Here is a 12,484-nt window from a genome sequence, read left to right on the forward strand (position 1 = left end):
CATTTCAAGTGTCAAACTGGTCAGTTTTGCTGGTTTTGGATGGAGTGAAAATAAGCTTTAATCTACGTGATGGTCTTTCAACACAAGGGCCCATAATCTTCACTTTCAGTGGCCCATGTAGCACTTCTTATTCGATTCTTTTTGCCCTGGAGTGAAAAATAGGATTAATCCACATGATGGCGGTTTTCCAAAAATATCAATACTGTACAATTCAAGTCTCAAACTGAATGGATTTCTGGATTTGGAGTGCTAATAAGCTTCAATCTATAGCTACGTGATGATATTTCAGCAAAAGGGCTTAAAATCGTCATTTTTAGTGGTGCATGTAACACTTTTTTATTCGACTCTTTTGGAACTGGAGTGAAAATTAGGATGAATGCACGTGATGGCAGTTTTCCAAAAACATCCAAATTGTACATTTCAAGTCTCAAACTGGCCGGTTTTGCTGGATCTGTAGTGAAAATAAGCCTTAAACTCCGTTATGGTATTTCAACACAAAGACCCAAAATGGTCATTTTCATTGGCTCATGTAGTACTTTCTTATTTGATTCTTTTGGACCTGGAGTGAAAAATAGGATTAATCCACGCGATGGCGGTTTTCCAAAAAGATCCATACTGTACATTTTAAGTCTCAAACTGGAAGGATTCCTGGATTTGGAGTGCAAATGAGCTTCAATCTACGTAATGGTATTTCAACTCAAGGGGTTAAAATCGTCATTTTCAGTGGCGCAATTACCACTTTCTTATTCGATTCTTTTGGAACTGGAGTGAAAATTAGGAAGAATGCACGTGATGGCGGTTTTCCAAAAACACCCAAACTGTACAATTCAAGTCTCTGGCCGATTTTGCTGGATCTTGAGTGAAAATAAGCTTTAATCGACGTGGTGGTATTTCAACACAAGAGCTCAAACTCGTCATTTTCAATTGCTCATGTAGCACTTTCTTTTTCGATTTTTTTTGGACCTGGAGTGAGAATTAAGATGAATCCACGTGATGGCGGTTTTCCAACAACACCCAAACTGTACATTTAAGGTGTCAAACTGGTTAGTTCTGCTGGTTCTGGAGTGAAAATAAGCTTTAAACTACGTGATGATCTTTCAACACAAGGGTCCAAAATCGTCATTTACAGTGGCGCATATAGCATGTTCTTATTCTATTCTTTTGGACCTGCTAGGAGTATTTCTACTCCCTCCTAGATGGAATGCTAGTCTAATGCACGTTACCCCACCTGCATTTTTTCGCCGGTACCCATTAATACTCCTGGGTGGAGAGAGGCACTATTACAAGTAAGTGTCTTGCCAACTGAGAACACAACACAGGGGTTCTGGCCAGGGCTCGAACCCGGAACGTTCGCTTCGGAGTCCGGCGCGCTAACCATTAGGTCACCGCGCTTCCCACCTACCTCACGCAAGCCAAGGTAAAATTATGCAGGCTCTACTTGTTTACAGCACAAGCTAATATGCTCTCACATGTCAACATGTATATAAATTGCAGACTGTCGCTTATTCTCAGGCGTCCATAGAAACGCTCTTTAAATCCAGACAACAATTTGATAGTCAAGTAACTCACAAAAATTCCTGTGTAGACGGCTATTGAAAAATGTTTAAAAAAACAGTCTGTATAATTTATTTTCCCTGCATGAAACTGTAAACATCACTTATTTATATTGTTCCCAGCTTAAAGTTGTTTGTTTTGTTTTGGCTGCCTACATGGCTCGCACAGCAACTACCGTTACAAAATACATATTGTACTTAAAGAAAAATACGCTTCTTAGCTTTGTTTTGAGAAGCAAAAAATGTCATGCCAAAAAAAAAAAAATAACGTTCTCGTCACAAGATCTGAAATTTAATGCAAAAGGAAGCCTTCGACCATATTTCACAGTCTTCTTCGCAATGTCACGTGGTTACATTTTTGTTTAGACACAAGACAGTAAGTGGTTGAAAATGGTGAGTAATTGATAGCTCCCATTTTTGGTTAACGTTGAACGTTCGCGTCTGACGTGGATCGCATCCTTGATTTTCCTTTTGATGTCCATGGTCTCGCAATTTAAAATATTTTTTTTTTATCCAGAGCTTACTTTGCTGATGAAGACTGTGAGATATGATCGAAAACTTTGTTTTGCTTTAAATTTCGGACCTTGTAGGTCAAGAATAAATGAGCATAGCCTTGTCGCGAGTGCATATTGTAAGTGCTTGTGAGTGATGTTATTATTGTTGACACACTGGGAGACTTAAATTGAATTTACAAAATGTTGGTATGAATTCATTTCATACGATGAATAATTGATTAGCAGTAATAATAAACACTAACTTTGTGTAAACAGTTTTGAGCTGAAAACTAGAAACAGTATCCATGGTCCATACAACTTGTCGAGGTGCTACTGGGCATAAACTAAGAGAAATTTCAAAGATCTTTTTTTCATCAATAAGAAAATGACGTGCTTTTACCAATGAAAGACTATTTCTTGTCCGTGTTGCTATTGCCGTTGCTTGCAGCTTGGGCAGCGTGGCTCAGTTGTATCTCTGCTGTGAACCCAGGTAAGGTAAACTTGAAAAAGTTTCTTAATGGTTTGGAATTTAAAATTGTGCCCCTTTTAGGCAAACAGACACAATATTAAGGTTCGCGATGGATTTTATAAAGTCCGGCTCCGTAAAAAGCTGTCAATGACCTAAATAAGCTAAGCAGTCATATTTTAGTAATTAAAATTGCTAGCAGCTAAATGAAATTCATTTTTGAGGACATATTGGCTACCGACATCGATCAAATCTTTCTTTAAATCTGTCCCAGACCGTTTTTCGCTATTTTTCTGCTACTTAACTCTCTTTATGATGGACAACTCTATAAAACGGACAACGGACACTTTACAGGTGCTTTTAAAGAATTACCATCAAATCCAATAATTAAATATTCAAAAACGTGCAAGCTGAATGTTTGCCAGTTCTGTCAATGTCGCAAATAATTGGGTTTCTTTAATACTTGAAAATTATTTTATTATAACACAAATCAAATTGTTTTTAAAGAAAAAGATGAGTATCGTTTCAGCTTTCAACTTTCTTCATACAGCAATTTATATAAGTTCAAAAAGTTTAAGCTAAAACAGACACCTCTATGGTTTAACTTGTTCGCAATTACGCACTCACAGTTGGCCCATCAATGACCGCCACTCACGAGAACAGCTTTGCAGTTCCAAACAATAAAAACGCAAAATACGCAAAATAACAAATTCATGAAATCAAAGTTTGGATTTTTTTTTTTTAATTGGAGATGAATTTCGGTAAGTTAAAATCATTTGCATTTTGTGTTTTATTTATTTTATTTATATTATCCGAAGTTTAGATTTCCCAATCGAACTCACCCTTAAGGTTAAAGTTAGTAAATTGAATACTGTCCTTGATGTAATAGCCATGTTCTCATTCCTGATATCTGCAGATCTCTGCCGACATCTCAAGTTTAGCACGCCAATCGAGGGATATGCTCTGCATGACCATGTGATTAAGAACATTTCTTCAAGCTTGGGAATGCAAGCCTCTTGTAGAGGGCGATGTACCATTGAAAGTAAATGCGTGTCAATCAACATTGGTCCACCAATAAACGATATGGTCTTATGTCAGTTAAGTGACTCTGACCACATTCGACACCCTGAGGATCTTAAACCACTTGAAGGTTTTAAGTACAGAGGCACCGAGGTAGGAGGGTCAAACTAAATGGCGTGGGTGGGTGGGTCGTGGGTCGTGGGTCGTGGGTCGTGGGTCGTGGGTCGTGGGTCGGTAGTGGGTTTTGGGTCGTGGCAAGTTCGCCCCCGATGCAAAGGAGCATTCTCACCGATTTGTTATTTTTGGATACCGTTTTTCTTATTAACAAAAACATGTTTTTCTTTTATGTCTGGCGCACCGTTTCGCTTTTTTCCCTTCATGTCTGCCGGACAGTTTTACGGAAGTGGGCCGAAAATTGCAAGTATTTGCTTGACCTTGGCGTGCAGGCTGTTTTCCGAATGAGAATTTTCTGATCGGCGTTTGGGTCCCGTTTTGGTAACAACCAATTTATTAAACGATTTTATGTAGGTAGCTTGGTGGTTTTTTTTTTTCATATCGATTAAATGATCATGTTATTCACTTATTTGATTTTCCAATTTTATCAGAGAAGTCACGCTAGCCAATATATTTTATAATTTTTAAAGATTCGTGGCTTTTCTTGGTCATTTCAAGTGAAAAAGTTACAACTTCTCGAGTCAAACTTTAAGGGATTTCTAGAGAACACCTAATGGATTTTTTTTTCCTGTGCATGGCCAAGTTTTTATTCCTCTTAATATGGAAAAAAAAAGTTTCTTTTCAGTTGATCGCTTCCTACCAGTGATCCAATTAGTGGCGTGGGAACGCTCAAGTATGATTGGTTAAAAGTAGGTGAAATGTACATGTTTACTGAAAGCATTTGCGGAAGCATTATCAAAACTTGCACTATAGCGAAAGGAACTATTTATATTCTTGAAATGACTTAATAACTGCACACCGGTTTTAAGTACTAGAGATTTGTTTCACAAGGCCACATCGATATTGGTGTTTCAGAATCCGAACTTGCAGTTTTGTCGTCGACCGCGGTCAAACGACAGAAATATGCCAAAAACAAGACAAGTACTTCGAAGATACGGTTTTAATTTCATAATTTAAAGTTTCATACATTACCGGTATCGTGACAATTTACGAAGCTTTTTGGGGCTTTATTAAAAAATGTTTGAAAATGGTGATATGTGGACTTTTCTGCGCCATTGTTTCAAAGCACTTTGGTTCAGATGTAAAACATTTAAAAGTAAAAACACTCTTATACCTGGGAAAACGGGAATGTTCAGGAAAGCGTGACCTTCGAGTGACTAAGTTATCGTGACGTTGTGTTTTAGGTCAAAGTATAAATGAGTGACAGATGTCAAACGAAAGGTGTCAAGGATGCGAGGCAGTAGTTGCTGTACACTGTTGTATGATGTACAATTAAACATTGTGTTTATTGATATGCTATTTACACTCAGCAGCTATTTTTTTCTCATACTAAGGGGCGGACCATTATTTTTTTGGAGGGGGGGGGGAATGAAAAATATTGAAAAAAATTGTTTGCAGGACCTGGAAATAAATTATTTGCAAACACGATATGTATAACAAAAAATAGTAAGAATTTCGAAAAAAATTGTTTGCAGAGGTACATAAACTAAAAAAAAAAAGTTTGCAGAGGAGAATTTTTTATCCCCCCCCCCCCCCCCTCCAAGAAAATAATGGTCCGTCCCTAACACATCAATAAGAAACGAAATTCCCCGAAATAGGAAGAAAAGCTGCCTATAAAAATGTTTGAATGCGGTGAAGGTGCGTCGAGGTTTGACCTTCCGTTTTCAATTGAAGCTTGATACACTATCGAAGGCCGCGTTTAAAGAGATTAAAGGGAAATCAAAACTTGCAATGTCAAGCACTGTAGCAAAATAAACGTTTCATTTTGTTGAACTGACTAAAGTTACATTTTAGACCATTATTTTAAAATAAAAAGGTTTATGTTATTTTTGCATATATCCTGCGAAACCAAGAAACAAGAAACCCAGTGGAAATATTTCGACACTAGTTTGCCACTGATCCACACACTGGTCCCTGATTAAAATTCCGATTTTACACAGATGAAATGGCAGAAATAGAAGTAGCTGATTTGCTTACCAGCCAAACTGAAGAAACTTGTCCTTGTCGATGCAATCGTTTTAAGGGTGTTCTTTTTTGTTTAAGATTTTTCAGTTTTTCTGCGAACTAGTAGACTGCGTGGCTAACTGCGGGGCCAGCGTTCAAAGGGGAAAGAGAGGGGAAGTTCTAGCGGTAGTCTCATGCAACGTATTTTGTAACACCTCCATCCGAGGTCTTTGAATGAGTGAGTTGAAATTTTCGGCCTTGTTAAGCGTCACACATTTTTCGGTAAATTTAAAATCCAGAGATAGCTGGTAATTCGGCTTATACACCCACGACCCACGACCCACGACCCACGACCCACGACCCACGACCCACGACCCACGACCCACGACCCACGACCCACGACCCACGACCCACGACCCACGACCCACGACTCACGACGCACGACCCACGACGCACGACCCACGACCCACGCCAATTAGACAATCTCGAGGTAGGAAATTCAAAATCAGTTAACGGTATGTTCCAAATTCTTACAACGAGAAGAGTGTGTTTATCCAAATATATTTTTCAAGGGATTGTCTGTCTGTCTGTCTGTCTGTCTGTCTGTCTGTCTGTGTCGGTCTACCTGTTTGTTTGTTTGTTTGTTTGTTTGTTTGTTTATGTTTGTTGATAGACAAGGAATCGCGAAAAATGCGCTATCAAAGAATTAATACAAAACTACCTTAGGGGCTATTGAAGAATTACATTCATTACATACGTTCCATCGGATCAAATTATTCAGAAAATAAAATATCTCAGTACCTCCAGTGGGAGTGAACTGTTCACCCTCTAGATACCGCCGAGGGGGGGGGGGGGGGGGGCGCTCTAACCGCTGAGCTTTAGGAGACTCGTGGTCAGCGAGATCGTAAACTACAGGTTTCTATGTGTGTTGCTTTTTCCGCGATAAATGCAAGGCTCAAATTACCATAGTAATACGGATGTGAATGTTATCCAAGTCACCATTCCTTTAAATAGATATTAGGGTCGGACCATTATTTTCTTGGAGGGGGGGGAATGAAAAATTTTCCTCTGCAAACTTTTTTTTAGTTTATGTACCTCTGCAAACATTCTTTTTTTCGAAATTCTTACTATTTTTTGTTATACATATCGTGTTTGCAAACAATTTATTTTGTCTTTCCAGGCCCTGCAAACAATTTTTTTCAATATTTTTCATCCTCCCCCCCCCCCCCCTAAAAAAATAATGGTCCGTCCCTTAAGAATATTATGAACATAATTTTCAAGTTTTAGCAAACAAACGTTTTTCTATCATCAGAATCCATGTTCCAGTAACCCATGTGCTCATTATGCGACGTGCCTGAACGGATTCACGGACAAGAAATATATTTGTGTGTGTCCGACTGGTTACACGGGTGAACAATGCGAAAAAGGTGAACAAAATGGCACTAAAGTGTAGCCTTTTAGTGTAGGTAATCCGTAATTGCATGGGTCGAGTGAAATTAAGGAATAATATCTGCAATTGCTGAAAACGCAAGTGATACCGATTCTTTATTCTACGAGGAAACATGCGATTACTTCTTAATGACATGGAGGGAAGCATTTACAGAAAACCTTCAACGTTCAAAGCTGATTGAAAGCAGTTCTTCCTAGAATCGAAGAGAAAAAAGCAAGATCAAGCAAACGCTACTTTGAAAACAGAATGTAATTTTATTGTTCATATTGATGTAAGTCGTGAAAGTAAAATACAAATTTAGTAGCGAACTGCACTCAATGAACTAAGTAAAACGTAATTTTTTGAAAGTTTCGAAGCTTTGTGCTGCGAGCTGCTTGACATGTCAATCCTCAGACATCGATAACAGCAAATTACTGGACTAAGTAAACCTCAAGATGTGATTTACATTTTTAATTTTTATCTCTGAACGAACTTTGTGCTTTATTCTTATGCGTTTTGTGTAAAACTGAGCTTGTCACAAGTTACTCTTTTATTCGAGGTCGTAAACGTTAAGCACATTTTTTTTCTAATTTTTTCAATGCTTAACCATACATGAAAGGATGCTGTCAAATCCTTATCAGAAATTGTTTTTCGTTGCTTTGGTCCCTTGGTGAGATTTGAACTGGATGATTATTAGTGTCACATTAATGTTATCCTTTACCTAGTTGAAGTGCGAGCTATATTATATCTCGGCTAGAGTAGCTTGGCTGTTTTGTCACACAGGACCACTGGAAACAAATTTGTAAATAATAAACTTACTGCTTACTGTTTTACTAATACTGTTAGATGTCGATGAATGCGTGAACGGCAGGAATGATTGTCACGTGAACGCAAACTGTACAGATACCATTGGGTCGTATAATTGTACTTGCAAGGCGTGGTACACCGGCGATGGACGCACGTGTTCAGGTAGAGTTCAATTAAGAATTAATCATTATGAAATAATTTTTACTTGGTGATCAAAACTGTGGTTTTGTCGAAAGGATGCTTACTCCAGGACCTTAGTGCATGGCTGCCTTTCCTGGTTGTGTTTTGTGATTAGCATGACTGTGGATACTAGTATGCTATAAAAATGAACTAGAATGCGGTGATATTTATGCTTCCAGAGATTGCTAGGTTAAGTCAGCGCTTTCCGTTACCAAAATTCAATAATAATCAAGGACCAGTTCTTGACAGTGTATTATTTCCGTTCCTCAGCGGTGGCCCGGTCCTGCAAGGAACTGTTTGACATGAATATGTGAGTACAAGTTCTGTTTTTGATCATTTTTGCTAACGGCCAAAATGGCCGAGAAACAAAATGAATCAACGAAGAAACCAAAAGTCGCATATATTATGCTGTGCGATTTAATTTGTTATCAGTTTAAGAGACATTTTGGATTTTGGTGTTCTGAATACTGTTTTCCTTCAGGAATTACCAGACGATGCAAGTGAATGGAAAAGAACAACACCCAGCAACTGTGTTCCACGCATTTTTTTTTTAATTACAACTTTCAAACCGCCATAAAAATTTACATTACATAACTAGTAGTGGGGTAAGCACTTTTGTAAATTGTATGTTAAAAAAAAAACATAAACGTTAAGTTGAGTTGAGTTGAGTTGAGTTAAATGATCCATAAAAATTAGAATTTTAGTAATTAACGAGCCGCTATTCAGCGGCCACTTTCCATTTCCACATAGGTGGCCGCTTTATGAAGGTTTGACTGTAATTAGAAAGGTCACGTTAAATAGTTATGCAAGAGTTTATTCCATCTTTCATATTCCTAAGGTCTGTAGGTAATAGAGCCTATCCGCTGAGGCTGGGAGCATCCCTTGAACTTCCTGTCTACTGTCACATGACTAATGACCTTGGAGCATGTGGAGGTGGTGGGTGGACGATGGTCATGAAAATGGACGGTAACAAGGTATTTTATATTTTATATTTTATTCAACCTAATTACTAATTCATGACAATCAACTGAGGTATAAATTAACGGTGGCTTTTAATTTAAGCTGTCATGGAATAGAGCAAGTTATGTCCAGGGGTGATATCACTTTGTTTTTTTGCATGTGTGTGTGTGAAAATACAATATATGCTTTACCGCACGTTTTGAAGAACAAATGAACGTTTATACTCCTGAACGATTAGACTGCGAACAGTCGTTTCCTATGGGGACCTAATTTCGTACCCAGATCTTCTCAACCCTCGGAGAGAACATCTGGTAAAGTCGGATTTTGCTCGCGTCAAATGTGCCAGAAATGTGACACACGACGCGACTACGAATGCTCGGCAATTTAGTAGATGAAAAGCTCACTTGGCCGCTGTAAATAGCTAATAAACTTCTTTCCTATACAAGGAAAGACAAGGAACACAATCTTGAAATAGAGTTGAGGAAGAAAAAAAGCTGCCAGTCGTGTTTTTGCTGATAAATTAAAACACTCAAACCAGCCTTCAACGGTGGGAAAAGCGCGCGCTATGTTTGACGCGTACAAGCTAGCTGTACGCGTCAAGTACGCGTCAGATTTGCAAAGTTTTTCGCCCATCTTTTTACCCACGAATATCGTCATTTTAAAACATTTTGTTCTAACAAGCTTGAACAACAAACTGTATCTATAGCTTATTCGCATTAGTAACGTTCAAAACACGACGCGTTTGTAGAATAGCCTTTAAAACCAAATATTTTCCTACTAGCTAACGTACGGTGCGCGCGTGCGAAACAATGTTTGCATCATCCGCGCGCAAATGCTGAAGCTGTTCATCGACCAATCAGATTGGCGAACTGAACGCACTTGACCAGATGTGTACTACCGTGGTAAGTAGACATCTGGGTACGAGATTAATGGGGACCAGAAAAGGCTTCGCCGCAAGTTGCTCGATCTCGATTCCCATTCGTGTTTTGCGTGACACGCTTGACTGCTCGCAGTTTAGCTATGATGATAGTATATTTGGAAAGATGATGTTTATCAGTGAATTAAATGGGCACACTTGGAAAAAATTCAAGTGCTACCATGAGTCGAATCCATGATCTTCCAATTACTACCTTGCACTCTCTGCCAATAAGCTATGTGGCAGGCGCGGTAGGCGGTTGGTCCGCTGGACTCCGGATCGAGCGGGTTACTGCGTTTCATTATTAGGCAAGACACTTTACTCGCACTGTGCCTATCTCCACCCACGTGTATAAATGGGTACCGGCGAATTTACTGCTCGTGGTAAACCTGCGATGGACTAGCATACTCTTCCTATTACCCAGCTTTTTTCACCAATTTTCGAGCTTGGAATCTTCCCTTAAACATACATACATGATGAGTAGTGTTGACAGTCTGTCAGTCTGACAATGTCCTCGGAAGTACAAAAGGGAAGGAGGGCCATGCAGTTCCTTTTACACTTTTGAAAAGAAGTTCTCGTATAGCTGTGACACATTTTTCATGGTTCTTACTTTTACCACGGTAACCTTGTTTTAAAATTCGGTTTAACGTTTCGTCATTCTTTCGGTTTTTGCAGTGTCAGCCCATTTTAGCACCTATCGTTGTTCTGAAATACTTTGATATCGACGGTGTTTTAAAATACAAGGTATAGCCTGTTCGTTCAAACGTTGACATAATTTAAAAAGTTATATTGTGTTTTTAGGGAAACTTCCACTTCGATTCTAACCTTTGGAGTAATGAGGAAACATTCAATCCAGAAGAAGGAAAGACTGGGTTTGACTTTCAAGAGACTAAGCTACCGACCTACTGGAACACGTCCTTCTCTAAAATCTGCCTCGGTATGAAAATCGGTCAACAGATCAATTTCATTGTCATCAACAAGCAAGCCAACTCTCTGTACTCACTGATTTCCGACGAGCAATACCGCGCCACCTCACTGGGTCGAAACACGTGGAAGACACTTGTTGGCTCTCAGGCCTCCTTACAAAGCCATTGTAACAAGGAAGGTTTCAATTTAGTTCAAGACAAGCCAGAAAAAGCTAAAGCAAGAATCGGTATCCTTAGTAACAATGAAAATGACTGCAAAACTTGTGATTCCAGAATCGGTTTTGGTACTGGAGGTAACCACGACGACACAAACACTTGCGGAAATGAAGCTACTATAGGTCCAGATAATGGAGACAAGCACATCAAAGCCATGGGATATATCTTAATTCAGTAACGTGTTTTGTATGAGTACAAATTACACAGGTGCTAGCTAATATGATCTCACAAGCCAACATACATTCACAGCATATAAATTCCAAGACTGTCGGTGATACCGCTTAGTGTAAGGCGTAGACATATTTTTAAATCCAGACAATTCTATCAAGGAAGCAATTCACGTAACGCACGAAAATTCATGTGTAGAAAAGTACTAAAAAATAGTAAAAATAGTCTCTCGAATTTACGGTCCTTCCTTCAAAGAACAACCTTCTCTTATTTAAAATGTCTCCAGCTTAAGTTGCTTGTTTTGTTTTTCTTGGCTGCCTTCATGTCTTGTTACTACCGTTACAAAAGTATCCCATTCGAAAATTCAATTCCGTGAGAGAAATTCAATTCTTCCTAAACAGACTATATTTAAGGAATAATAAACTTCTTAGCCTTGTTTTGGGAGGCAAGAATTGTTATCCCATGTTTTTCATAAATTGAAACCCAATAAACCGTCTTTTATGACATAAAAGGGCCTGGCGAAAAATGTCATTTAAATATGACAAACCTTATTTGTTTTCTATCATAAAATGCTTTCAAAACGCAAAAATTGGTAACGGCAGCCCTACGACATAACTTATTTTATTGCAATAGATTGGACCGAAGCAAGCAGTTTTTATCTGAATAAAGATGATTGGTTGTACTAAAACTGAAAGATAAATACATACCTAAAGTGAGTGGGAGTGAAGTTATCATTTATGTCACACTAGCAGACTCTAGTAAAATTTACGGAGTAATGTTATGAATTCATCTAATACGATGGATAATTAATTACTGCGGTAGCTTATTACAGCTAAATTAACGTGTCGCCAAAATTTCGTGTAATAAGGTAATAATACACATTGTGTGTAAAAATGTTTATTATTATTATTATTATTATTATTATTATTATTATTATTATTATTATTATTATTATTATTATTATTATTATTAAACAGGCTTGAGCTAATTACTAGAAACAGTATCTGTGGTCTTTGCGACTTGATGAGATGTTTCGTATAGATAAATTCAAATCTTCCTAAACAGAATGAATTGTTGTTCTTAAGATATAAAAAACTTCTTAGCCTTGTTTTGGGAGGCAGGAATTGTTATCCCATGTTTTTCATACATTAAAACCCGATAACCCGTTTCAATTATGACATAAACTTTGGCGACACTTTATTTTAGCGAATTTAGCGATTTTTCAAAAAAC

The 12,484-nt window shown here is 38.2% G+C and overlaps 1 protein-coding gene across 1 annotated transcript; it reads left to right on the forward strand.

Annotated features, from left to right (window-relative positions):
• Positions 1-2,367: 2,367 nt before the first annotated feature.
• On the forward strand, positions 2,368-11,996 carry LOC144634602 (uncharacterized). Its single transcript, XM_078493618.1, has 7 exons — positions 2,368-2,537; positions 3,430-3,686; positions 6,964-7,078; positions 7,927-8,049; positions 8,338-8,377; positions 8,906-9,041; positions 10,745-11,996. The coding sequence occupies exons 1-7, from the start codon at positions 2,450-2,452 to the stop codon at positions 11,261-11,263; spliced, it is 1,278 nt and encodes a 425-aa protein (XP_078349744.1). The 5' UTR covers positions 2,368-2,449; the 3' UTR covers positions 11,264-11,996.
• Positions 11,997-12,484: the final 488 nt, after the last annotated feature.

Source organism: Oculina patagonica, chromosome 13 (genome assembly GCF_052425735.1).
Source record: "Oculina patagonica isolate OP01 chromosome 13, crgOcupat, whole genome shotgun sequence".
Classification (NCBI taxonomy): domain Eukaryota; kingdom Metazoa; phylum Cnidaria; class Anthozoa; order Scleractinia; family Oculinidae; genus Oculina; species Oculina patagonica.